This window comes from Xenopus tropicalis, chromosome 10, assembly GCF_000004195.4.
Source record: "Xenopus tropicalis strain Nigerian chromosome 10, UCB_Xtro_10.0, whole genome shotgun sequence".
Classification (NCBI taxonomy): domain Eukaryota; kingdom Metazoa; phylum Chordata; class Amphibia; order Anura; family Pipidae; genus Xenopus; species Xenopus tropicalis.
In genome coordinates, this window is record NC_030686.2 from 16,358,346 (window position 1) to 16,383,243 (window position 24,898).

General features: G+C 42.9%; 1 protein-coding gene across 1 annotated transcript in view; it reads left to right on the forward strand.

Annotated features, from left to right (window-relative positions):
* crhr1.2 (corticotropin releasing hormone receptor 1, gene 2) overlaps positions 1 to 24,898 on the forward strand; it is an 83,139-nt gene that overhangs the window by 49,449 nt on the left and 8,792 nt on the right. The window contains exons 3-7 of the mRNA XM_031894705.1: positions 9,081 to 9,162; positions 9,734 to 9,853; positions 18,831 to 18,916; positions 19,743 to 19,849; positions 22,703 to 22,823. Coding sequence (XP_031750565.1) covers positions 9,081 to 9,162; positions 9,734 to 9,853; positions 18,831 to 18,916; positions 19,743 to 19,849; positions 22,703 to 22,823 — 516 coding nt within the window. The remainder of the gene's footprint in view (positions 1 to 9,080; positions 9,163 to 9,733; positions 9,854 to 18,830; positions 18,917 to 19,742; positions 19,850 to 22,702; positions 22,824 to 24,898) is intronic.

Consider the following 24,898-nt stretch of genomic DNA (forward strand, 5'->3'; position numbering starts at 1 on the left):
CCACCCCCCATTCCCTTTTAGTAGGTCTTCATATGGGAAAGAATAAAAGAACTTTACAAAACCCTTAGTCCTACACACACAGGGATTGGCGCTGGCACTGTTACCTAAATAAGCAGCCCCTGGACTTGGGAACAAGTTAAGTGTTTTATAAAGATTGTTGTTTCTTATGCGGAGGCGGCCACAGAGTCAAACCCACTGTGATTCATTCTATTGTGCCCTGTACCTAAGGTAATTACAGCCTGGCTGTGCTATGTGATGGAATCCATATTGTGAGCTTTTTGCAGCGATAAACACAAGTTGCAGGTTTTATGTGGCAATAGCTAACACTAATCCAGGGCCCCTTTATATACAGTTTTTGCAGCAATCACATAGACATATGCCTATACACAGTCACATATACATTATATACTGTACATTCTGCCTGTGGGTGGTCCCTAATATATAGGGGGGCTGTGGCCCTGTACATGTGGTTGAACTACAAGTTCCATCTGAAAGCTCACAGCTGTGTTGGGATTTAAAGTTAAATAGTGCCTACAGGACCTTCCCTGCTATAATAAGAGCACCCCGTTACAGCATATACATATTCATACAGTTTATATATACTCATTTATCTCTGTCTGACAATAAAAGAGAAAAGCAATTTGTGCTTCTTTTGCGTCACCGGACTTGATGAGAGCGCAAGGATTCACGTCACGGGCCCTTTATGTGTATGCGTGTGCATCTATAGGAGTGATTGACAGATTTGGAATAAGATGAAGTATCCATGCATGTTGTTTATGACCGAGATTAACCCTTGCTGCTTAGATTGGCACACACACTGATAAAGCAGCTCCTGTGACTTTGACTGTGATAATTCAGCAGAGGATACATGGCATAGCCAGCAGTTTTTGGCATTATATGACCTGTACAGAGAGATACAACTTTGAAGGAAGACAAAAATATTCCCCTGTACTAAGTACAATTCAGCAGGAACACCCTCCTAAGTTTGCTCATAGCCTGTGCAGAGAGATACCATAAAACTATGGCAGCATAGGTATTCCCATGAACTGAGCACAATTCAGCAGAAACAGCCCCCTAAGTTAGCCCATACCCTGTGCAGAGAGATACCATAAACTATGGCAGCATAGGTATTCCCCCATACTAAGCACAATTCAGCAGAAACAGCCCCCTAAGTTTGCCCATACCCTGTGCAGAGAGATACCATAAACTATGGCAGCATAAGTATTCCCCCATACTAAGCACAATTCAGCAGGAACAGCCCCCTAAGTTTGCTCATAGCCTGTACAGAGAGATACCATAAAACTATGGCAGCATAGGTATGCCTCTGTTCTGAGCACAATTCAGCAGGAACAGCCCCCTAAGTTTGCTCATAGCCTGTACAGAGAGATACCATAAAACTATGGGAGCATAGGTATTCCCCTGAACTAAGCACAATTCATTAGAAGCAGCCCCCTAAGTTTGCCCATAGCCTGTACAGAGACATTTTCCCTGTTATTATGTGCCTATATCAAAGTAAGAGTTTAATGTATGTGCACTGAAACCCTCAGTTACTATTTAATAGCCTACAGCCCCATGGCCATTAATCCGACTGCCAGGGAACACTTTAAATTCCTTCATTGTACCTTTAGGTCTCTTTGCGAAAAGTGTCTCCTCATTTCATCACAGCCTAACAGGGACTGGTGACATGTTTTTTTGCTTGAGTTTTCTATCCACGTGATCAATCGAGGCCTATTTCTATATTTTCCTATATTAATATATTTTATAAATCTGTTTTTCTCAATGTCCCACCCACCCCTGTAGCAATATGAACGTGCCAACTTTACCCCCCCTTAGATTTTTTTTTTATCTCATTATTAGCTTTTTCTCGTTTGCATTTGCTCGCCCATCCTCGTCAGCTCTCCTGTCTCGTAATGCTTATGGCAGCCCTGGCAGGCTGACTCTGTGCTATACAAATGACAGGCCTATCAGTCAGGCTGGGAATGGGAGAAGAGAAATATATTCATTACCAGTCTGTCTGTGTTTGCTAGTTAAAGGGACGTGGAGGGGTGCATCAATCAGTGGAGCACTAAGGTGACACATTGTACACAGGGTTATGACACAAACACACAGCTAGCGACTTTCTACCTGTGGATGAAAAGGAGTTATTAATATTCCTATGAATGAGACTGAGGATCCAGTAACAATCTGCAGCTTCCAGTTCTCTGTATCGGGGTGGGGGGTGCAGCAAACAAGGCTTGGTGGTGCCTCAAACCTTTTTGAATCAGCAGAATAGAATCAGGGTCACCATAAGAATGAGAAATCATAGTTAGGCCTTAGCCTGAGAGGGACCACTTGGGCCCTTGGGAGGCGGGCCCTGACCATGAAGTTAAATAGGAACAATATTTTTAGTTTTTCTTTACATTGCTTTCCTAATTGGACTGTTCCTGCTGAATTGCATAGGCTATGAGCAAACTAAAGGGGCTGTTCCTGATGAATCATGCTTAGTACAAGGGAGTATAGAGTTTTATGGCTTTCCCTTAATTAACAGTCTTTTAGCAAACTGTGGGATGTCTTCCTATTAGTGATGTGTGGGTTGAACCACAACCTTTACCCTTAGGTCAGGGTTGAAATTTGGGCGCCCACTGTGGGTTCAGGTTGGGTGCAGGTAACACTGGGGAAGCGCACTCCTCCTCTACTCCTGAGGTTTCCCTGTCTCACATACACCCTGGCTGGTTGGGGCTGCCACTTCACGCCTTTAATACCGACCACATATGAATCCACATCCTTCATGGTTACTTAGCAATTAGTTTAGATGCATGGCTGCACATGAATCAGTACAGTCTGCTGCATTCATCTAAATGAATTGCTAATTAGCCATGCAGAATGTGGATACAATATGTGGCCTGTATTAAAGTGGTGAGGTGGAAACCCAATGGCTAGGGGCCAGCCAAGCTGACCGGGCGCCCTAGGCAACCCGGTCAGCCAACTCCGCGCACCTCCCTGCCCCCCACAGAAGGAGGTGCAGGGGGGGGCGGTGCGATTAGATCGCTAATGACAAGCGGCGGAGGCAATGACAAAGTAGCACTAGGGGTAGGCAGGAGAGGTTCCTGCCTGGTGCCCCTCAATCGTTGTGCCATAGGCAGCTGCCTCTTCTGCCTACCCCTAGTCCCGGCCCTGCCTACGGCTAGTGCAGTTTTCTCCTAACAGGAGCAGCAGCCGGGAGTTTCAGGCAAGCGATTAAAACCACAGGGGGCGCCTAATATTTTCCTTCTGTTTAAGGTGCCATAAGGCCGCCACAGAAGTAGCCTATACATTCTATGCCTGTGGCATTTCAGCTCACCCCACTATGGGGCACTATATTAAAGGACAATGAAAGGTTAATATAAATTAAAAGTAAGTGTAAAGGCATTCTTTTTAAGTACTTACTGCATATATAAATTCCCAGATCCCTGCCTGCTAATCTGACATATGGTGCTGGCAGCCTACAGCAGTGTGAAGCCTACAGTGACATCACTGAAATCTCTCTCGCCTTCCTGTAGGTGCCAGCGGCAGCCTTCCTATTCTCTGAGCATGTGTGTAACTTCATCCTGTCTCCTGTTCTGAGCTACACATGCCCACCAGCCAATCAGAAGCGGATCTGGCAGAGGGGAGGGGGGAGGGAATGAAACACATGTGCAGTATGAAGCAAGGAGGGAAAGGAAGGGAGAATACCTTTTTAGAGATGGCTGCCTGCCAGGACTATTGGGCAGTATGCTTTTTAAACTTTGACTTGCATTCTCCTTTAAACCACACGTACTGGGGGGGTTAAAGTACCACTGTCTTGCTTCAATGCAAGATTTCAGCAACCTGAGGTTAAACAAGAAAGGTAATGATCTGCTGAATGTGCTGGTTTGTGCATAAAGCAGCATCTGCTCCATAACTGACTTGCAGGGGCTACACAAATCCTTCCTGATTAGCTAAGTGCTAGGGATGCGTAATTAAATGCAGGAATATGTTACTAATAGGCTCATTATGCACCTGTCTCATGCCTTGACATACACACACACCCCAAGCTGCAATATATTGTGATTTAGGACAGGGCTTCCAGACACGCACTGTGTGCTTTCTTTTATATGCCTGGCAGCACTGCAGGGGTTAAATTGAATTAGCAAATAGGAACAATGGATTCTGTACTAACTTGAAGCCTCACACACGGCACAACAGCAGGGAAATGGGGAGGTGGAGGCCGCAAAGCACTCCGGAAATGTGAGGGGGTAATTTCTGCCGCAGTAGATATGACTGGGAAGAGCGCAGTATAAAGAGGTGATTCAGAAAAGGCTTTTCATTGTGGTTATTATACATTTCCATCTCTTTCTCTCTTACCTTCATTAGACACTTACAGCTTATGCACACAACATTTCATGGCATCTTCCAGTCGTATGTATAAGTGGGTTTATGCAGACAATGATCTGTGCACACAAAACTTAAGTGCCAAGAAAAGCACTAATGTTCCACGGGGAGATTTAGTCGCTAATTTTTAAAAAGCGAGTTCCAGCGACAAGTCGCTTGTCTTTTCCTAAGAAACGATTACTAGAGATTTCAACAACGGAGCGATTCTATTCCCCACAAATCCAGGTATCATATTCCCACGCCCACAATTAGAAATGACATTCAGTGTAATGGAGAAATCACAGCGACTTCACATTCAGTGGATTTTATTTTCAGCGATTCCAATAGTTTTGAATGACAATGCTATCTTTGTAAAATCACTTGAAAAAGGGTCTCATAGCAATTCGGAGCCATAAGCGATTTCAAGTAGTATCATCGGTTTAGGTACTGGCGATTTATATTCTTCTCTATGTAGAGACAAAACCAGCGACTTCTCGCTGGAGCTCGCTTTTTAAAAATCGCAGCAACTAAATCTCCCTGTGGGACAAAAATGCACAAAATGCATAAGGATGTGCCAAAGGGAGCACAAAATGTGTAAGGCTATGCCAAAGAAGAGCATACAATGCATAAGGCTATGCTAAGAGAAGCACCAAATGTATAAGACTATGCCAAAGGAGAGCACAGAATGCATGAAGCTATGCCAAGGGGAGCACAATATGTATAAGGTTATGCCAAAGGAGATGAAATGCAAGTCTATGCCGAAGAGAACACAAAATGCATGAGGCTATATTAAGGAGAGTCAAGGGGAGTACAAAATGCATAAGGCTATATTAAGGCGAGCCTGAAATAAGTAAAGCTAGGCTATATCAAGGAAAGCATGAAACAGATAAGGCTATGCCAGGGAGTGTGCGAAACACATAAAACTATGCAAAGAAGAGCACAAAATGTATAAGGTTATGTAAAGGAATGCACAAAAAGTGTAAAACAAGGCTATACCAAGGAAAGCATAAAACAGAGGGCTATGAGGCTATGCCAAGGACAGCACAAGATAATTATGTGCCCATCTGTTCTCAAATGGTTCTACCCAGTCCCCCAGCTCAAAGATCAGGGTCATGCATTTGGGCCCTCAGTTTAGCTTGGTCATTTTTACATTTGATGGAAATGTTCCATATCTTATTCCGTATCATGCATTCTGCTCCATACTAAGTACTGTCTCGTTGTGGGGCTAGCACAGGACGTGTCCCTACAAGGTGGCACCATGCATTTCCAGAGATGATTTGGAATATTATACGGACACTGTCATCCTGTTGTCTGCAAGCTCAATTAGAGCCACAAATACGGCCTAATGGAGTAATGGAAATGGATGTCACAACTTGGGTAATATTTTGACCCTCTGAATCCCAATATAAGCCATTAGTGTCAGAGAACACAGGGGAAAGCAAAGCAGCAGCAAGCAGAGCAACCGTAATGACAAGACTCAGAGCTGTAGGATATAATTAGACACTAGAATACAAAATTGCACAGCACTCAGTATCTTATGTAATGAGACAAAGAAAAATTGCAATGCAGCGTGTCTGTTTCCCTTATACATTCTGATATATTTAATGTATTATTGGGTTACACCCTCCTGCTGCAAGCCACCCAGTCATGCTGTGAGTCCTTTGCACTGAAACTATAAGCAAAGCAGCCTCGGGTCTGCCAGTAGTGGGGGACTGTCAGGGACCCAGCTGCATCCGGTGGCTTAAACAGCCACAAAAGGAGTAGGGCTCCCTATCAAACAATGATTTTAAGCAGATTGGGGACATGGCTATGTAAGCATATGGGGCTCCACTATTCTTTACAGCATCCCTGGTCACCCCAACTGGATTTTCTGGAAGCAACTGGGGCTTAGCTGAGAACTGGGGTCGATCTAACTGGGTGTGGACAATCAGTAACAGGGTGTTACAGGAGGAGTGGCCAAAAACCTCGAACTGAGCAACACCAGAAACACCAGATCCCTCTACTGCCCATAAATGGTACCTTCAACTGTGATAACAAAAGGGAAGCTGTGCCCACAGCTAAACAATATTAAATGATTCATTGGGGACAAAATGAGGGTTATTACATCAAAATTATGTAGAGCGCATTGCAAGTGTGGGGGGGAGGGTTATCAAAATATATTGAAGACCTGTCTTCAGTTAAGCATCCAACTTCTGGGCTAGGTATCCAATATAACAAATATCTGAGAGCTCGGTTATAGTATTGTGGTAATGAGATGATTAATAAATGGTATAAAACAAATGGGTACTAAGTGGGCAACTTAGCAAGGGGGTTATGAGATGAAACATGCTTTGAGGCTGGTCTAGTAACCTACAGAAACCAATGAGATGTTTGCTTGCAAAGAGGTGACCAGTACAATACACAGTTAGAAAGAGGTGCATGTCCTTTAGGAGCTTACAATCTACAAGGAAGAGGAGAAAAGGAGAATATAATAGATAAATATAAGATAGATATAACATGTTATATAATGCTTAAGATTTGTACTTTTAGGGTAACTATATGATTGGGGATAATAACAGGGAATCAGATGAATGCATTGTGTCTTCAGCAGTTTCAGTTCTCCAGGCGCCTCCTGCCTATAGACACCCTATAACAATGCGCTTGCCATTAATTCCCTGAAAATTATTTGTTTGGAAACACCACACCGGCAATTTGCTGTCAAACCTGCTGCATCTCATTGTGTTTATTCCCTTCATCTCGCGCTCCCTGTGCGACTGTTTAGATTCTCCCCACCGCAATTGTCACCTTCTGTGGAAGCATCTGAGCTGCTTCAATCAACTATGTAGAAATTATACTTTTGTTATTGTGGGTTTTTTTTCCTTGCCTTTCTTACCGATGGAGAGACTGGTACTCTGCACCCTCTCACAGATAGTGAAGGGCACCCTCTCAGCATCTGGTAAGGAGGGGGCTGAAGAAGTATAAATAGTCACTGTAATCAAGGCAGGAAGGACTGTATAAGTGGTTTTTGATGGATTGTTCAGGTAGGGATCTCATTTGGGCAGGCTTATATGTATATGAGCAGCAGAAGAAATCTAAGCAATAACTCAGAGGTGGGTGTCCCTAGGGATGTAAATTGGGGATTCAATATTTATTCAATTGCTGGGTCTAATGTCACTATATATAATATTGGGAGGGGCAAATGGGCCTGTGAGAGGCATAACATAAAGGAGAATTAAATCCCCAACCTTCATTTTTAATCTATAGTCCCCCTCCACACACACACACACTGGACCCCCTGTCCCCAACTGCATCACTGGCAGTGTATACAAGTCCAGGTACATGCTCTCTAAATGTAGCAGGTTTGGCAAATATATCCATTGTCTGACTTCATGGCATTGTGTCAGCCAGGATCATAGGCGCTGGAAGCCAAAACCAGATTGGGGGCCACTGATCATTCTCCCATTCGTCAGTATCTGCCAGCCTGAAATAACTGGCACCACTCTCTCAGAGAGACAGGCTCTGGACTCTTACACAATGCCAGCAATGCAGTTGGGAAAGGGGCCCTGTTTCAAAAATTTATAAATTAAAAATTAAGTTTATGGGGGTTTAGTTCTCCTACGAGATTAAGTTTTTTTGACTTTGTGCCTTGCACTTAGAAGAATTGCCTATATTCAGGAGATCTGTATTCATGAGGGGCAGACGGGGCAGTCATGTAGACTTCCTACCCCCAACTCATTCAGAGAGGGCTGTCTTGTGCCAAGTGTGTCTTGCCCCCTCCAGTACTGCGCTTGCACAGTGCAGCCAGACCCCCAACGCAAGTGCTTAAAAAATGAGCATGCTTTTGCACACCTTCATACATATTGCAAACTCCTCTAGTACAAATTTTTCCAGGACAGTCCGTGGACCCCCCCCCAAGAGTGGTGGGGGCTCACCAGAATATGGGTGGGGTTTCAGATTGATGGGGACACATCCAGGGCTCATCAAGCTCATGGCCTAAAATTCCTTGACTTTTGATTTGCAAATGTTGGGGGTGAGAGTTTTAATTAATTTTTAATGCTTGTATATTTCCTTGTGCTTATGTTATAGATAGATAGATAGATGATAGATAGATAGATAGATAGATAGATAGATAGATGATAGATAGATAGATAGATAGATAGATAATAGATGGATAGATAGATGAATAGATAGATAGATAGATAGATAGATAGATAGATCAATAGATAGATAGATAGATATAGATAGATAGATAAATAGCTAGATAATAGATGGATAGATGATAGATAGATAGATAGATAGATAGATAGATAGATAGATAGATAGATAGATAGATAGATTGATAGATAGATAGATGAATAGATAGATAGATAGATGATAAATAGATAGATAGATAGATAGATAGATGATAGATAGATAGATAGATAGATAGATAGATGATAGATAGATAGATAGATAGATAGATAGATGATAGATAGATAGATAGATAGATAGATAGATAGATAGATAGATAGATAGATAGATGATAGTGATCAGAGGAAGTGTCTTACAATGGCACAACTAGTTGGAAGATGATAAGGGAGGCAGGTATAAATATCATATCATAATTAAGGGTTCCAGAATGAAATAGGGGAATTCTATAGCTTATGGCCCATATACTGCCATCTGATTCCCTCCAGAATTAAAGACCTTTGTCAATTAACAGTTTATTAATGGCTATGTCCAGCCACACACTGACCCTCTTGTTATTTTCCTAGGTTATCACTGCTGGGATCAGTTTTGCCCTCACCTCTCTCCAGGACCAATGTGAAACCCTGCAGCACAATTCTAATGTTACAGGTGAGAATCCACGAGTCCTTCTTGACTCTAAAGACAGACAAATATGTTGGGGCATACAGTATACTGTATTTCCCTTAATACTGATATTAGATAGCGTGCTTCCCCATGGCAGCAGCCCTGTGCTACAAAAGACATTACCTTCATATTCTCCAGCTGTTTATCATCTGGGCCCGTACCTGGCTCTTGCACCCCAGATCAGCATATATACATTCACATACATGCTCAGATCATACATACATACACATCCATGCAGCAGTCCTGTTCTACAAGTATGTAACTTCAGTATTAGAGAGAAATCCATGATGGGGCTTTACATGACCTAAACTTTAATGTGAATGAGACATTACAAGGCTTCAGCAGGTGGAATCTTGGGATAAACCAATCAGGTATCAGGTTGTTTCTAATTGGTTTAATAAATAGCGCTATCCTGTTGGACCTGAGTTGAGTAGGGTTGTACAGACTGGGAGACTGCCCATAGTGCTTGGAAGACTTAGTTTACACTTGCTTTCTAACAATTGCATTTGATATTCCACAGATACAATAAATGAGACTGTCTCCTTTTCTCCTACAGGTCTCGCCTGTAACGCTTCCATTGATATGATCGGCACTTGTTGGCCTCGCACTGCAGCTGGACAGATGGTGGCCAGACCCTGCCCTGAGTACTTCCAGGGGGTGCAATACAATACAACAGGTACATCTCCCATACAGCTGCACTGAAGCAGAAGGATCAGGGGATGTGATAGATCAAATCCAACCATAAACCATTTGTAAAATGTAGTAGGGCACCATGGAGTACTGGTGGAATATATATGAGACAATATGGATTACAGGCATTGTATATGAGGCAATATGGATTACATGCAGTGTATATGAGGCAATATGGATTACATGCAGTGTATATGAGAAATAAGGATTGCAGGCAGTGTATATAAGATAATATTAATTACAGGCAGTGTATATGAGACAGTAATGAGTATAGGCAGTGTATATAAGGCAATATGGATTACAGGCAGTGTATATGAGGCAATATTGAAAACAGGCAGCATATATGAGACAGTAATGAGTATAGGCAGTGTATATGAGGCAATATGGATTATGGGCAATGTATATGAGGCAATATGGATAACAGACAGTGTATATGACACTGTAATGAGTATAGGTAGTGTATATGGGACAATATTGATTACAGGCAGCGTATATGAGACAGTAATGAGTATAGGCAGTGTATTTGAGACAATACGGATTACAGGCAGTGTATATCAGACAGTAATGAGTATTGGCAGAGTATATTAGACAATATGGATTACAGGCAGTGCATATGAGATAATAGGGTTGATTCACTAAAGTGCGTTAATTTTTATTGCACGCTTTTTTGCATTAAAAAAGGCGCGACAATTATTATATTATAAGTATTATCGCATGCGTTAATTTGCGTGCAACCACATGCGGTAATGTTAACGCATGCGTTAATTAGCGCGCAGAAAAGAATACTAACGCATGATTCACAAACACTTAGACGCGCTGAATATCGCATTAGACTATGCGAAAATAACATCTACTTGAGGCAGGCGGTAATTATAGAAAAGTACAGTTAATGAGCTTTTGGCAATAAAATATGGACTTTGCAGTGTTATTTATTCAAGTCTGTGTTGGCCCCAGAGTGATGCAGCCTCCAGTTTGCCGCATATATATAGTAGCATATTAATAGTAGCCACATATAAATAGTAGCCACATATAAATAGTAGCCACATATAAATAGTAGCCACATACAAATAGTGCATATAAATAGTAGCCACATATAAATAGTAGCCATATATAAATAGTAGCCACATATAAATAGTAGCCACATATAAATAGTAGCCACATATAAATAGTAGCCACATATAAATAGTAGCCACATATAAATAGTGCATATAAATAGTAGCCACATATAAATAGTAGCCACATATAAATAGTAGCCACATATAAATAGTAGCCACATATAAATAGTAGCCACATATAAATAGTGCATATAAATAGTAGCCACATATAAATAGTAGCTACATATAAATAGTAGCCACATATAAATAGTGCATATAAATAGTAGCATATAAATATTTATATGCTACTATTTATATGCACTATTTATATGTGGCTACTATTTATATGTGGCTACTATTTATATGCACTATTTGTATGTGGCTACTATTTATATGTGGCTACTATTTATATGTGGCTACTATTTATATGTGGCTACTATTAATATGCTACTATATATATATATATTTATATGTAACATAGTAACATAGTAAGTTGGGTTGAAAAAAGACATACGTCCATCAAGTTCAACCATAATGCCTATATATAACCTGCCTAACTACTAGTTGATCCAGAGGAAGGCAAAAAAACCCTCTGAAGCCTCTCTAATTTGCCGCAGAGGGGAAAAAATTCCTTCCTGACTCCAAGATGGCAATCGGACCAGTCCCTGGATCAACTTGTACTAAGAGCTATCTCCCATACCCCTGTATTCCCTCACTTGCTAAGAATCCATCCAGCCCCTTCTTAAAGTTATATAATGTATCAGCCAGCACGACTGATTCGGGGAGGGAATTCCACAACTTCACAGCTCTCACTGTAAAAAATCCTTTCCGAATATTTAAATGGAACCTCCCTTCTTCTAAACGAAGTGTGTGCCCTCGTGTCCGTTGGAAGGACCTACTGGTAAATAAAACATTAGAGAGGTTATTATATGATCCCTTTATATATTTATACATAGTTATCATGTCACCTCTTAAGCGCCTCTTCTCCAGTGTAAACAGACCCAACTTGGCCAGTCTTTCTTCATAACTGCGACTTTCCATACCCTTTACCAGCTTAGTTGCCCTTCTCTGGACCCTCTCTAACTCAATAATGTCCCGTTTGAGCACTGGAGACCAAAACTGAACAGCATATTCTAGATGGGGCCTTACCAGCGCTCTGTAAAGGGGAAGAATAACCCCCTCCTCCCGTGAATCTATACCCCTTTTAATACAGCTCAAAACCTTGTTTGCCCTTGCAGCTGCTGCCTGGCATTGCTTGCTACAGCCAAGTTTATTATCTACAAGGACTCCAAGGTCCTTCTCCATTATGGATTTGCCTAGTGCAGTCCCATTAAGGGTATACGGGGCTTGCATGTTTTTACATCCCAGGTGCATGACCTTACATTTATCCACATTAAATCTCATCTGCCATTTAGCTGCCCAGGTTGCCAGTTGGTCAAGATCCTGCTGCAGGGATGTCACATCCTGGATAGAATTGACTGGTCTGCAGAGTTTTGTGTCATCTGCAAACACTGATACATTACTCATAATACCCTCCCCTAAGTCATTTATGAACAAATTAAACAAAAGTGGACCCAGTACAGAACCCTGAGGGACCCCACTGAGGACCTTATTCCAAGTAGAGAATGTACCATTAACAACCCCCCTCTGTACCCGATCCTGTAGCCAGTTTTCTATCCATGTGCAAACGACTTCACTAAGACCAATAGACCTTAGCTTAGAAAACAGTCGTTTGTGGGGAACGGTATCAAATGCTTTGGCAAAATCCAAATAGATTATATCTACTGCATCCCCACTGTCCAGCTTCTTACTTACCACATCATAAAAAGCAATTAAATTGGTCTGACATGACCTGTCCTTCATAAAGCCATGCTGATTACTGCTCATAATGGCATTCTCCACTACATAATTTTGTATGTGATCCCTTAAGCTTTCAAATAACTTGCCCACCACAGATGTCAGACTTACAGGCCTATAATTGCCAGGCTGAGATCTTACTCCCTTTTTAAATATAGGAATGACATTCGCCTTCTTCCAATCCCTAGGTACCATACCTGATGAAAGCGAGTCTGAGAATATCAGAAACAAGGGCCACTGTAATTCTGCCCCTAGCTCTCTCAGTACCCGAGGGTGTATTCCATCTGGCCCAGGTGCCTTGTTTACATTTATCGTGTGTAACCCTTTAAGCACCATATCCTGTGCCAACCACTGTGTAGTTAGAGCTGTGGCTACTATTTATATGTGGCTACTATTTATATGTGGCTACTATTTATATGCACTATTTATATGTGGCTACTATTTATATGCACTATTTATATGTGGCTACTATTTATATGCTACTATTTATATGCACTATTTATATGTGGCTACTATTTATATGCTACTATTTATATGCACTATTTATATGTGGCTACTATTTATATGCTACCATTTATGTGACTACTATTAGCGCACATAATAATAGGCGTTAATTAGCACACATGCGGTAAATGCCGCATGCAATATCGCGCGTAAATTAGCGCAAGTATGCTTATAGTGAATCGTGCGTTAAGTGGCGAAAATTTAGACGCGATAAAATTTTTATTGCATGCTATAAATAGCACACGTTTTAATGCACTTTAGTGAATCAGCCCTAATATGGATTACAGACAGTGTATATAAGACAGTAATGAGCATAGACAATGTATATGAGACAATATTGATTGCAGGCAGTGAATATGAGACAGTAATGATTATAGGCAGTGTATATGAGACAATACGGATTACAGGCAGTGTACAGTATATAAGACAGTAATGAGTATTGGCAGCGTATATTAGACTATTTGGATTACAGACAGTGTATATGAGACAGTAATGAGTATAGACAATGTATATGAAACTATACGGATTACAGGCAGTGTGCATGAGACAGTAATGAGTATTAGCAGTGTATATTAGACAATACAGATTACAGGCAGTGTGCATGAGACATTAATGAGTATAGGCAGTGTATATGAGGCAATATGGATTACAGGCAGTGTACAGTATATGAGGCAGTAATGAGTATTGGCAGAGTATATTAGACTATTTGGATTACAGACAGTGTATATGAGACAGTAATGAGTATAGACAGTGTATATGAGACAGTAATGAGTATAGGCAGTGTATATGAGAAAGTAATGAGTATAGGCAGTGTAAATGAGGCAATATGGATTACAGGCAGTGTGTAGATGAAGCAGTATGAGGGATTCCGGGATAAGACACACACTATATATACAGTAAATATTATAAACAGGGCACTGTACCTAAAGCACAAAACCAGTTAAATAGATCAATACACAAATGCGGGGGCAACTTTCTGGGCACATCTGTAGCCAGCAGATTGCAATCCATCTGCCTTTCAGAATCCCACACACCACGCCTGGTGGCTTTTATCTGCCGGAGCAAATTGCCTGGCCACTATTCAAAGGGATTTCTGGGTTCTTTATATTCGGAAGACCTGTTGACCTGCTAGAAAATGAGGTGCCGTTAGCTCCTCATTTCACAAACCCATTCCCAAACCATTGGCAAAATGCATTTGTCTGCAAGTAATGAGAAAGCAAGGCAAGCTGAAAATCCAATTAAAGTGCTGTATATTCTGCTGCGCGGGATTAAATGGAGCTTGTGCTGCAGGCATTGCTCTGTGTGGGACTCCCAGTCTCTGTTTTACATATAATGCACATCCGTGGGCTAGTGGAAATAGCATTCCGGCTACTGGGTGGGAGAGTTATTAAGTACAGGTTAGTGACAGCGCTCTGATACAGGGACATTACAGAATTGCCCGATAACCTGGAGGCTCTAGAGCAACAGGGAAGGGAACACATTTGCCTTACTATACACACTATTCCATAGTTTACTCTCTGCAACTGACACCCCCATGCCTTGTTATACACACTATCCACACAGTAACCATTCCACTATCCGCAATTGGCTAGCACCTAAACTCCAGTACGAGCACAGCAGTTGAGTTTTTACCCTTTCAGTCAAACTCAGGACTCATTGTATGTATGTATATCTTTATTTTTATTTATTTATTGTCGCCCTAAATCTCCCAACACTCCCCCCCCCCACACGCACACACACAAGCACAAACTACCTGCAGTCACAATCTGCTGGAATGTCACTGCCTCAGTCTTTTTACCAAGTAGGAACCTGTAGGTCTTGGAGAGGGAGTGAGGGTGTCTGGGGAAAGAGCACAAGACTTGCCTGGAAATCAATTCCACTTTGTGCTCATATGTAACCAGCCACATCCCTGCCAAAGTGACACAGACAGATGGGAGCTCCCTACATCAAAGCCTGCCCTTCACCCACCGCATGTAATACAGAAACCAATAAAGATTTCCAGAGGCTATTATCCCACTGCTACTATAGGCACCATCTCTCCCTACTATACCTGCTATCCCACAGCCCCAGTCCCTTCCCAGAGGTTATTATCCCCCCACTGCTACTATAGGCACCATCTCTCCCTACTATACCTGCTATCCCACAGCTCCAGTCCCTTCCCAGAGGCTATTATCCCCCCACTGCTACTATAGGCACCATCTCTCCCTACTATACCTGCTATCCCACAGCCCCAGTCCCTTCCCAGAGGCTATTATCCCACTGCTACTATAGGCACCATCTCTCCCTACTATCCTGCTATCCCACAGCCCCAGTCCCTTCCCAGAGGCTATTATCCCACTGTTACTATAGGCACCATCTCTCCCTACTATACCTGCTATCCCACAGCCCCAGTCCCTTCCCAGAGGCTATTATCCCCCCACTGCTACTATAGGCACCATCCCTTTCCAGAAAAAGACAAATATAGAAAAACTGATTGCTTCACCTGCAAAGACTAATCCCAATAATAAAGATTTCCAGAGGCTATTATCCCACTGCTACTATAGGCACCATCTCTCCCTACAATACCTGCTATCCCACAGCCACAGACCCTTTCCAAAGGCTTTTCTTCCCACTACAGATGCTGTTGTTATTCTGCTTATAAAGTCAAGAGGTGAATATTTGTTATGTTTTTGAGCTTTCTCACACTACAGCTACCTACAACTTCCATTCTAAGTTGCAACTAAAGCACTATGTGCCTGTCCCTTTTTGCACTTTTAGTGCAACATTGTAGAAGAAGTAATCTCCAGTCACAACTCAATTTTCCATGATGCTTCTGTAAAGGTCTGTAAGTCAGCTGAATTCTACTGAACCACCAAAGAAGAGAACAGAAAGGCATAGAAAGATACTGATGTCAGTAGCAATTACATTTACAGTACAGCTGAAAATATTTAATTAATGTACATTGAAAAGTTACTTAGAATTATATTTTCTTTCATTAGGCAAAATTGTTATTTTCTACATACATTACCTCCACAAGTCTGTGTGCCTTAATGCCTTAATACCACTGTCAAAATTTTAAAAACAGAGCTAAAAACATCCCTGAATGCACAGCATCATTTCTTCTTCTTTATTAAACTGGTTACTGTATCACCATGTCATAAGGGGGATGGAGGTGTGAGGAGCAGGATCTCATCCAACCTTCCATGGACCTCACACGTTCCGTTCCCCCCCCTGCTGCTGATGGAAGTGTGAGGATCCAAGGTCAGATATGGGAATGTGTAACTCACTCTTAGCACTCTCATTGCAGCCTGCTAATTAGGACACTGTTAATGAGAGTGAAGAGGAGAGACTGGGGCAGAGAAGACTGCATAGGAAGAACTATGATTGTGCTGATAAATGAGTTTAACTGTTGTATTCCTCCCCAGTAGAGTGTAGAGCAAATGTGTAGAGCAAATTGGGTGCCACTTCAGCACAACCTGTCAGCAGTGGGTCCCGCACATTGTTAAGCCTACTGTAAAGCCTATTACTTTACCAACATGATGCAGGAAGAGCCCTCTCCATAGGTGGAGCCTGGTGAAGCATTATGCCAGAAGCCACAGGACCTTGACCTCACATGGAAGGGGTGTTCCATACCTTGGCTGATCTTAACCATTGTCCTCCTCCTCTAGGCAAGAGTACTCTTTTATTTTTTCAATAATTCTATAGAGGAGGGCCACAAACCCCTAGCTGCACAGAATCCCCTCTGCAATCACCATGAGTGTGACCTTCTCCCAGTGTGTCCTCCAGCCTCTGTTTTTGATTAAACCAAAAGATGGAAGTGTCAGAGCTAATAAGCAGGCTCTTTGTCAGTTATCTCCAACCAGTGGCCCCAGAGCAACTTTTGCTCACCTACCCTCAAAGCAGGTGTTTATTTTTGAATTCCTGGCTTTTGGGCAAGTTTTAGTTGCATAAAAACCAGGTGTACTGCCAAACAAAGCCTTCTGTAGGCAGGCAAGCAGTGAGTGCTTATAGTAGGTAGGATTGCATAGTCTGTGTTATAGTTCTTGGAGCAGATATAAAGCACATTTATGTATAAGCCACAAGTCATTTTGGCATCTAAATGCATTTGATCCATAAATACAACGGTGCCTTTTTCAGAAGAAACCATACACAGTATAAGATGAAAGTCACTGAAACTGGGGAAGTACCTTTTATCTTAGATCCTACTGTTGCTTTTTGCCATGGCTAAATCTTATGGACTAATATGGGCACATTTATTAACACTGGAGACATCACCGGTGATGTTACCCATAGCAACCAATGGGGTCTTCGCTTTTTTGGTTTCCTAACTTGTTGGTGATCGTTCAAATTTAATTGCTGATTGGTCGCTAAGGGCAACACCTCTGGTGATCTTTCTCTCCGATGTCAATAAATACGCCCCTTAGCATGCAGGAGTGCATTCTTTTGAAATAATAGGCCCTCTAACAATGACACAGATTTATTTATAGCTGCGTCTGCTGCTTTAATACTGTTTGGGGCTGATTTACTAACCCACGAATCCGACCCGAATTGGAAAAGTTCCGACTTGAAAACGAACATTTTGCGACTTTTTCGTATGTTTTGCGATTTTTTCGGATTCTGTACGAATTTTTCGGATCCAATACGATTTTTGCGTAAAAACGCGAGTTTTTCGTATCCATTACGAAAGTTGCGTAAAAAGTTGCGCTTTTTCCGTAGCGTTAAAACTTACGCGAAAAGTTGCGCATTTTTCGTAGCGTTAAAACTTAACGCTACGAAAAATTCGCAACTTTTCGCGTAAGTTTTAACGCTACGCAAAATGCGCAACTTTTTACGCAACTTTCGTAATGGATAGGAAAACTCGCGTTTTTACACAAAAATCGTATTGGATCCGAAAAATTCGTAAAGAATCCGAAAAAATCGCAAAACATACGAAAAAATCGCAAAGTACCGATCATTACGAAAAAAACGCAATCGGACTCCATTCGACCCGTTCGTGGGTAAGTAAATCAGCCCCTTTGTGTTGCTGGGCAGTGCCAGGGACATATTGGCCTACATGGGTAACTTTGGCCCAGCAAGAATTTTTTTGTAGCGGCTACAGAGTTTTCTACAGAGTTGGGAACAATTTTGGGTAATGTTCTTCTTTCTCTGTGGGGGATTGTAACATAGTAACATAGTAAGTTAGGTTGAAAACACATGTCCATCAACTTCAACCATAATGCCTATATATAGCCTGCCTAACTGCTAGTTGATCCAGAGGAAGGCAAAAAAAACCCCATCTGAAGCCTCTCTAATTTGCCGCAGAGGGAAAAAAATTCTTATTGACTCCAAGATGGCAATGGGACCAGTCCCTGGATTGACTTGTACTAAGAGCTATCTCCAATAATCCTGTCTCCTCTGTGCCCAGCCAAGTGGTTTCACCTCATTGAGTGAGCGATGGGCCCTGTTTGTCTGTGAAATAATGTCTCATGGCAGCGCTGGTTCTGGGTTCTTTTGCTGTTAATCATTAGGTCTGTGTGCTCTTCTTCCCAGGGAATGTCTACAGAGAGTGTCACCTGAACGGCAGCTGGGCTGGGAGAGGAGACTACACTCAGTGCCAGGAGATTCTGAAGCAGGAGGTACGGTGAGGATCTGGGCCAGATAGTAGGGATGAGCGAATTATTCCGCCAGGCATGGATTCGCAGCGAATTTCTGCATTTCACCATTGGCGAATTGTTTTGCAAAACTTCCGTGAAAATTTGGCGCAGAAAATTTTGTTTTCGCACATCAATTTGGGTGCGGGGTGTCAAAAAAAAGTGTGCGGTCGTGTCATAAAAAGCGCGGACAACAAGAAATAGACACGAGGGTCAAAAAAGACACAATCACGTCAAAATGGGCAGCAGGCGACCAAAAAATAGGCACAAAATAGACGCAAAAAGGGTGCGGTCACGTCAAATTGGACGCGGTCGTGTAAAAAAAATAGGCACAGACGCCAAAAAAGATGCGGGCGAAAAAAAAATCGTGCAACAAATGGGTTTCGCGAAATTCTTTGCCATTTCGCAAATTTTCTTGCCGTTTCACAAATTTTATGGTGAAGCAAAATGGGAGAGATTCGCTCATCACTACCAGAAAGCACTCCCTGCTTCATGCTTATATATGTGCATACAATGTCCTCCATTGGCCTTGTAACCCTTTACAGAAATGCATGCACAAAGTGCAAATATAGTATAGTATAATTAAGGTTGCAGCTCGGCTGGCTGAAAGACAATGGCAGTTTAGGCAAGACTGAACCTGCAAGCTGACTCAGTAGCACAGCCCCAGAGACTGGGAGAAATGCAAGAGGGTAAAAATGATTTATTCATGGCCCTTTCAATGACCTACTATATAGGTTTCAGTGCTGAGCTGTGTTTTAAACACAAACATTTTCCTTGTTTTACTGTAGTATTCCTCTTTCTCTCCCTGCAGAAGAAAACCAAAGTTCATTATCACATAGCCATTGTGATCAACTTCCTTGGTCACTCCATCTCCCTTTGTGCCCTCCTGGTGGCTTTTATCCTCTTCTTAAGGTTGAGGTGAGTACAGAATCCTTAAATACAGAAGAGTGGCCAACTTGTGGCTTCTCAGATGGTAGCTGCTATGAATGCTGGGAAATGTCCAGCTGTGCCAGTATTTTGGTCTAGTAAATGCCCTTGGAGCTTTATGATGCTTATAGTGTAATATGTATAAGATGATTTAAGTTTACTGAAAGAAGAAACGCCTTATTGAGTAGGGAACAGTCTTATTGAGTAGGGGACCGTTTTACTTAGTAGGGGGCAGTTTAAATGAATAGGGATCAGTGTTATTGAGTAGGGTCAGTCTGATTGAGTAGTAGGGTGCAGAATTAAATAGGGACCAGTCTTCTTGAGTAGAGGACAGTTTTATTGAATAGGGAATAGTCTTATGGAATAGCAGGTAGTCTTACTGGGGAACAGTTGTACTCAGTTGGGAATAGTCTTATTGAGTAGGGGGCAGTCTTACCGAAGGGGTATTTGATTGATTAGGGATCAGTGTTATTAAGTAGGGGGTAATCTTATTGAGCAGAGAACAGTCTTATTGAGTAGGGGGACGTGTAATTGTACTTTCTTACTGAGCAGAGGGCAGTCTCACTGAGTAGTAGGTGCTATCTAATTGAATCAGTCTTATTGAATAGGGGACAGTCTTACTGAATAGGAAATTGTCTTATTGAGCAGAAGCCAGTGTTTTTGAGTAGTAGGGAGCAGTCTAATTGAATAGGGAATAGTCTTATTGAGTAGGAGCCAGTTCAGTGTTACTGAGTAGGGAACAATGTTACTGAGCAATAGGGGGCAGTATAATTGAATAGGGAACAGTATTCCTGAGTAGGGAACAGTCTTATTGAGTAGATGGCACTGTAATTAAATAGGAAACAGGCTCACTGAGAATCAAATATGAAAGAATCTTAGTTGTGTTCATTCCTTGTAAGTCTTATTGAGTAGGAGCCAGTTCAGTGTTAGCTTGTTAGGAAACAAGCTCACTGAGAAGCAAATATGAAACAAATCTTATTGAGTTGTGGTCATTCCTTGTAAGTGTTATTTAGTAGGAGACAGTGTTAATAATTTGGTGATAGTCCCATTTAATCTGCCGGTTGGCCAGTTGCGTTGACTAAAGCAGCGTTTTTCAACCACTGTTCCGCGGCACACTAGTGTGCCGCGAGATGTTGCCTGGTGTGCCGTAGGCAGGGCACCAATGTACTAGGGGGGCACTGCTCTTGGCACCAATGTACTAGGGGGGCACTGCTCTTGGCACCAATGTACTAGGGGGGCACTGCTGCTGGGCACCAATGTACTAGGGGGGCACTGCTGCTGGGCACAGAGTTAAATTTTTTAACATTTTCTAATGGTGGTGTGCCTCGTGATTTTTTTCATGAAACAAGTGTGCCTTTGCCCAAAAAAGGTTGAAAAACACTGGACTAAAGAACTTAATGATTACAAAGAACAATCTTAATCGATTATAAAGAACATCTTTATGTTGACAAGATCTTATGAATTTGGAGATGCGAGTGTGGGACATTCCTGCTGAGTAAGAGACAGATCTAGTGACAAGGGGCTTTTGAGGCCTGTGATTAATGCTTATTCTCAGCATTGAATCTGATTTATGGAGAGAAGAAAAGACTTACTCAAAAGAAGATAGTCTCAAAATGTGGGTGCAAGTCCCAATGTTATTTTGCATTTCAATGCATTTTTCTAATCATCCATGATGTCATACAAATAATTTTAGCATCATAGGCAACACAGTTATATATCCAGCATGCTGTGGCTCTTAGTGTTAATGAAAGCTAAAAGGGGCTTATTCAGTACAATCCAGTGGCCATAGCTATAGATTTATGGCATGTACTTTGGCAAGGCTTTGGCCACATAACCGTATGACAGTTTCTTGCTAGAGGATTACAATGGAAGGGAAATAAAACATATTATGGGAAGAATTGTGAAGCCATTAAATATCATTGTACATTATGATAAATACAAATGGAAGATACAAGATGAATGTACAGTGCGTAGCTATATGACTGCAGTTATATGTAACTGTGCCTCGGGCTACTTTGAGTGGAGATGCAATGAGATGTCTGACGACCAACAGCCTGGTGCTTTGGATTAGCATTGGTCAATAGTGCAAGAGCTCATATAGGGCATATATTTGCCCTTTTTTTTAATTTCCATTGAAAATATACTTTTTAAGAACTTGCAGTTCTTAAAAAACATTTCTGGGCTTAATGGGCAGCTGAGTATTTTAGAGCAGGCAGTAACGCACCAGTCAACCCCATGGTTCCTGACAATATGCCCACAACTTGCAGGAGAGGGTGAGCGAAGAGGAAGGTGGGGAGGGGGGTGGCTGCTGATCTTTCCACCGTGGCCTTTCTAAATGGCAGACTAATCTCGCTGTGACATTTTTAAGCAGGCTCTCAATATACAAGCTAACAAGCGGCATGAGTGCTGCTGTCACTCTACTTTTGTTGGCCAGTAGCCGGGCAATTCTGCTTTATTTAACCATTTCTAGTGAATCTTCTTAGGTGCCTCTGCCTCCCAACTGGTTAAAGCCTTTCAGCACCCTGAGTAATACAAGTGATCACAGTGCTAATGTACGTTGGCACACACATTGGCACAAGTGGATGTTATTCCACAATGTCATCAGTGTCTTATAAAGCAGATTTACAAGTCTAAGCTAAGCCTCTGTTGCATTAGCCATGATCCACCCCAAAGCACTATGCTGTATTATGTCTAGACCCAGCCCAAGGCTCTGCAATCTTTACATCCCTCTGTCATGGGGCCTCTGACTAGACTCCCCCCTGTATCCCCTGATGCCAGCCCTGGATATAATAAGTCAATGTGTGTATTTAATAGGGGCCCCACACTGATTTTTGGTCTTTTCAGGAGCATCCGGTGCCTGCGTAACATCATCCACTGGAACCTGATCACGGCTTTCATTCTGCGCAATGTAACCTGGTTTGTGATGCAGCTCACTCTCAGCCACGAAGCACACGACAGCAACGTGGTGAGTTATGGGCTGTAAGGGCCCCATTGTAGCACAGTCCCTATGTCACCCTGCAGTTGGAGGGGGATCACCCCCAGAGGCACCCTGCATTGGGAGAAACAGACCCTGCATCCCAGCATTTCCCCACAGTGGGAGAGAAATATTTTGTATTCCATTGCTCCCTCCTGCAGACACCGACCCCATTCCAAATCACCTATCTATTGGGGGGGAATTCTCTCTGCTTCCTATTGCTCTGTTCCCCTTCTGTATGTGCCACCCTGCACTGAGAGGGGACGCATTGGAATACAGAATCCTTTTCTCTGTGCTGCCCTGCAGTGGGAGGGACGTATGCTCCCCACCCTGTTTTGTGTCTGTATATCTGTGCTTGGCAGCTGCCTTGCATTTTGCTCCAACAATAGCACAGTTAATTCATTTATTGTTATTAGGGGGACACAAGGTTAGGAGCAGTTTAATAAGAGTCTGATGAGTGATGGCTACTGATAGCACCACTGCAGTGTGAGCCTGGGCACTGCACTCAGCCTTACCAGCTCTCTGCATCTGACTTTGGCACAGGGGAATGCAGCTCTGTACAGTAGGGTGGCATAGGGGAATTCAGCTCTGTACAGTAGGGTGGCATAGGGGAATGCAGCTCTGTAGAGTAGGGTGGCACAGGGGAATGCAGTACTGCACAGTAGGGTGGCACAGGGGAATCAAGCTCTGTACAGTAGGGTGGCACAGGGGAATGCAGCTCTGTACAGTAGGGTGGCACAGGGGAATCAAGCTCTGTACAGTAGGGTGGCACAGGGGAATGCAGCTCTGTATGGTAGGGTGGCACAGGGGAATCAAGCTCTGTACAGTAGGGTGGCACAGGGGAATGCAGCTCTGTACAGTAGGGTGGCACAGGGGAATCAAGCTCTGTACAGTAGGGTGGCACAGGGGAATGCAGCTCTGTATGGTAGGGTGGCACAGGGGAATGCAGCTCTGTACAGTAGGGTGGCATAAGGGAATGCAGCTCTGTACAGTAGGGTGGCACAGTGGAATGCAGTTCTTTACAGTAGGGTGGCACAGGGGAATGCAGTTCTTTACAGTAGGGTGGCACAGGGGAATGCAGCTCTGTACAGTAGGGTGGCACAGGGGAATGCCGCTCTGTACAGTAGGGTGGCATAGGGAAATGCAGCTCTGTACAGTAGAGTGGCACAGGGGAATGCAGCTCTGTACAGTAGGGTGGCATAGGGGAATGCAGCTTTGTATGGTAGGGTGGCACAGGGGAATGCAACTCTGTTTAGTAGGGTGGCACAGGGGAATGCAGCTCTGTAGAGTAGGGTGGCATAGGGGAATGTATCTCTGTACTGTAGGGTGGCACAGGGGAATGCAGCTCTGTACAGTAGGGTGGCACAGGGGAATGCAGCTCTGTATGGTAGGGTGGCACAGGGGAATGCAGCTCTGTACAGTAGGGTGGCATAGGGGAATGCAGCTCTGTATGGTAGGGTGGCACAGGGGAATGCAGCTCTGTACAGTAGGGTGGCACTGGGAAATGCAGCTCTGTATGGTAGGGTGGCACAGGGGAATGCAGCTCTGTACAGTAGGGTGGCATAGGGGAATGAAGCTCTGTACAGTAGGGTGGCATAGGGGAATGCAGCTCTGTACGGTAGGGTGGCTTAGGGAATGGAGCTCTGTATAATAGTGTGGGACAGAGGAATCAGATATGTACAGTAGGGTGGCACAGGAGAATGCAGCTCTGTACAGTAGGGTGGAGCAAGAGACTCCAGCTATATACTGCAGGGTGGTACAAGAGACTTCAGTTCTGTACAGTAGAGTGGCATAGGAGAAAGCTCTCTACAGTAGGGTGGCATAGGGAAATGCAGCTCTATACAAGAGAGTATCACAAGGGACTGCAGCTCTGTACAGTAGGGTGGAACAAAGGGATTCTAGCTACCTATAACTGGGTGGCACAGGGATGCAGCAAGATCAAGATTTAGTTGCAAGGTGACATTGCAGGTGATGGATTATATGCTATAGGGTGGCACAGTGCCAGCACTACAGCAGACCAACTGGGGAATCATGCTCTGTACAGTAAGATTACACAGGAGACTCCA